Source organism: Miscanthus floridulus, chromosome 1, assembly GCF_019320115.1.
Source record: "Miscanthus floridulus cultivar M001 chromosome 1, ASM1932011v1, whole genome shotgun sequence".
NCBI classification, from domain to species: Eukaryota; Viridiplantae; Streptophyta; class Magnoliopsida; order Poales; family Poaceae; genus Miscanthus; species Miscanthus floridulus.
This window is the reverse complement of record NC_089580.1, coordinates 146,542,066-146,544,832: the sequence shown is the minus strand read 5'-3', so window position 1 is coordinate 146,544,832 and position 2,767 is coordinate 146,542,066. Positions and strand designations below refer to the sequence as shown.

Here is a 2,767-nt window from a genome sequence, read left to right as displayed (position 1 = left end):
CATGTGTATTACTGTAGCATTTGAGGCTTTTCACAGACTAATTAGGCTTAAAAGATTCGTCTTACGATTTTCAACCAAACTGTGTATTTTTTTTTTTTTTTTTGTCTATATGCATGTGCCCAAAATTCGACGTGACATTTTAGTTTGAAAATTTTTGGGAACTAAACGGGCCCAGGCTCATGTACCAGTACTGAAGAATTCGTCATTGGAAAGCGACATGCACCAAGAAGAAAGAACAGTAGAAGAGCTCGTTGAAACATTATACTGCCTGCCATTGCACATCACACATTTTACTTACAAAAGTGCATCCTTGATTCTAACACTGGGACTCCACCTTCACCCTCTTCCATTTTTGCGGGGTTTCCCTAGACCTAGACACACCGGAGGACTTAACACAACTTAGAGCAGCAGCAGTAAGCTAACCGCTGCGTTTTGTTATATTTTTGGTCATTTTTTTATTGCTATACAAAAGGAACTTCTACAGTTGTACTACTACTCATCACTACTCGAACCACCAGTACTTCACTTGAAACTTTGAAAGAGCAGAGCAAACCGCAACGGCAGCAGCAGCCAGGAGCAGAGGCTGCAAGAGGGGCAGCAGCCTTGCCGAGTTCCCCATGCGAACCTAGCGAGGCTGGTGGATCAAGCGGGGGGCACTGCTCTTGGGGCTGCCGGCGTACTTGGTCGGCTTCTCGGAATGCCTGGGCTTCTCCCGAAACCCACGCGGGGCGTCGCCGCCCATCGCGGAGGTCAGGTTCAGCGCCTTGAGCACCTCATCTGACGGAGGAAAAACACACCAACGTTCACGTTCGCAGATGAGCTCACTGCGATTCGTCTTTTAAGGAAAAATCTAGATTCGAGTGAGCGAGAGAGGTAGATCCGTACCTGTCTTAAGGACGGCGGCGGCGGCAGGCGCTGGGTCGACGACGGCGGGGGCCTGCTCGGGCTGTTCGTCGTAGAAGAGGTCCTCGTCGTCTGGCAGGAGGCTGGCCGCGTCGAGCTGCTCGGCCATCTCGTCCAGGTGGGCGTGCTCGCGGGACCAGTGGTCGCGGAACCAGGCGGTGGTGGTTATGAGGTCCCACCACTGCGGCGAGAAGTCCTCCACCTGCCGCAGCGCCGCCGGGATGAAGAGCGGCGCGTCCGGGTTCAGCGACGACGAAACCGCCACGGCGCTCATGGTTCACCTGATGATTATTACAGCAGATCAGATCCGGACGCATATATCAGATCACACACAGCGGGAAACCAAAAGGAACCCACGAGCTCTCCTGGTGGATGGAAGGATTCGACCACCAGGGAAACGAAAACTCGCAGATCTAGAACCGCACGGATCGTGACAGGCGACGATCTAGGCGCGAACGCGACGCCAGGCTACAGATCTGCGCTAGGAGGGCGGATGGTTCGTTCCCGACGCTCACCTTCCGGTTCCTGGATGGATAGATCTGATCTGCCTGGCGGAGCCGCGGGGGGCCTCGGCGACGACGGAAAGAAGGGGAACGAAAACGAAATATCAGCGGAGGTGTGAGTGGGCCAGCGACCAGCGAGTGAGCTTCTGATCTGATGCCCAGTGAACTCCGCGAGGACTCGGATTTATAGGAGGGACGGCACGCGGAGCCAGCGACCGAGCGAACCTTCCTCCCTGCTGCTGCTGGGCCGGACCCGGAAAACGTGTCGCCGTAAGGCAGCTTCCGGTCTGGGCCGTCCGCCCGTCCGTGCGCGTCGGTGCCCCATGCCCAACACAAAATCCTTCAAATGAAAAAAAAAAATAATGACAGGCACAGGCGGACAGCACTCTCTGTTAGGCCCTGTTTAGATCCTACTTAAAATTCAAAATTTTTCAAGATTTTCTGTCACATCAAATCTTGCGGCACATACATGGAGCATTAAATGTAGGTAAAAAGAATAACTAATTACACAGTTTGTCCGTAATTGACGAGACGAATCTTTTAAGCCTAAATAGTTCATAATTGGACAATTTTTATCAAATACAAACGAAAGTGCTACAGTAGCCAAAAATAAAAAAATTTCGCATCTAAACGGGGCCTTACTCTCTTGTCACTTCCAAGTCCGAGGTGGGTCACCCGATAGCATGGTTTTAAACAGTCTATTATAATAATTTTATTATTATGGTTTCGCTATGGTTCTTCATAGGACCTATCGTCACGCGATTATTAGTTGTTTTGTTGCTATTGTTAATAATATTTTAGCTTCACTAACATCGCTATTTGGTTTTACAGTGATATAACTGAGATATATCTTTAGTCTAGCATACTCTAATCTATATGTGTCTCCTTGTTTTACTGTTATCGTTAATAATATTTTAGCTTCGCTAACATCGCTATTTGGTTTAATAGCAACTAGAAGGATACTCCGCGCGTTGCTGCGGAACTTTCTCCAAAGTAGCAAGCTATGTAATAAGAAACTATATAGGTAAAAAAACTATTTAATAAGTGGACCAAAGCAAAACCCTTTTTTATTTGAATGGTTCATAGTCATTTGAATGTACCACATCCAACCCCTTTTCTATTTGAAAACATAAGCACATGCCCAAAGTTCAAATAGTAGTGGTTTAACCTCTAGTACTTTTTTGTGCAAACTAAAAAGGCTGGATAGTTGGAAAGAAGCAAAGAAATAAGTGAGTAATCACGTTTAAACAGTAAGGAGAAACTCAATATAGAATCAAATTGAAGAAAATGGATGATTATGTAACTATGAAGTAAAAGCTTAGCATTATCCTGGAAAAAGGGAAAAATTCCTGACTACAATT

At 47.2% G+C, this 2,767-nt stretch overlaps 1 protein-coding gene across 1 annotated transcript; it reads right to left on the bottom strand.

Annotated features, from left to right (window-relative positions):
* Positions 1-228: 228 nt before the first annotated feature.
* LOC136497163 (protein EARLY RESPONSIVE TO DEHYDRATION 15-like) lies at positions 229-1,574 on the bottom strand. Its single transcript, XM_066492957.1, has 3 exons — positions 1,419-1,574; positions 886-1,184; positions 229-777 (listed from the first exon to the last, which is right to left on the bottom strand). The coding sequence occupies exons 2-3, from the start codon at positions 1,175-1,177 to the stop codon at positions 626-628; spliced, it is 444 nt and encodes a 147-aa protein (XP_066349054.1). The 5' UTR covers positions 1,178-1,184; positions 1,419-1,574; the 3' UTR covers positions 229-625.
* Between the last annotated feature and the right edge of the window lie 1,193 nt (positions 1,575-2,767).

What these genes read in the sequence shown, in the direction of transcription:
- LOC136497163 (XM_066492957.1), bottom strand. Translation starts at nt 1,177, where the DNA reads ATGAGCGCCGTGGCGGTTTCGTCGTCGCTGAACCCGGACGCGCCGCTC. An exon ending in CGCCGCCGTCCTTAAGACAG is followed by an intron (nt 778 to 885) that starts GTACGGATCTAC and finishes TTCCTCCGTCAG; the next exon opens with ATGAGGTGCTCAAGGCGCTG.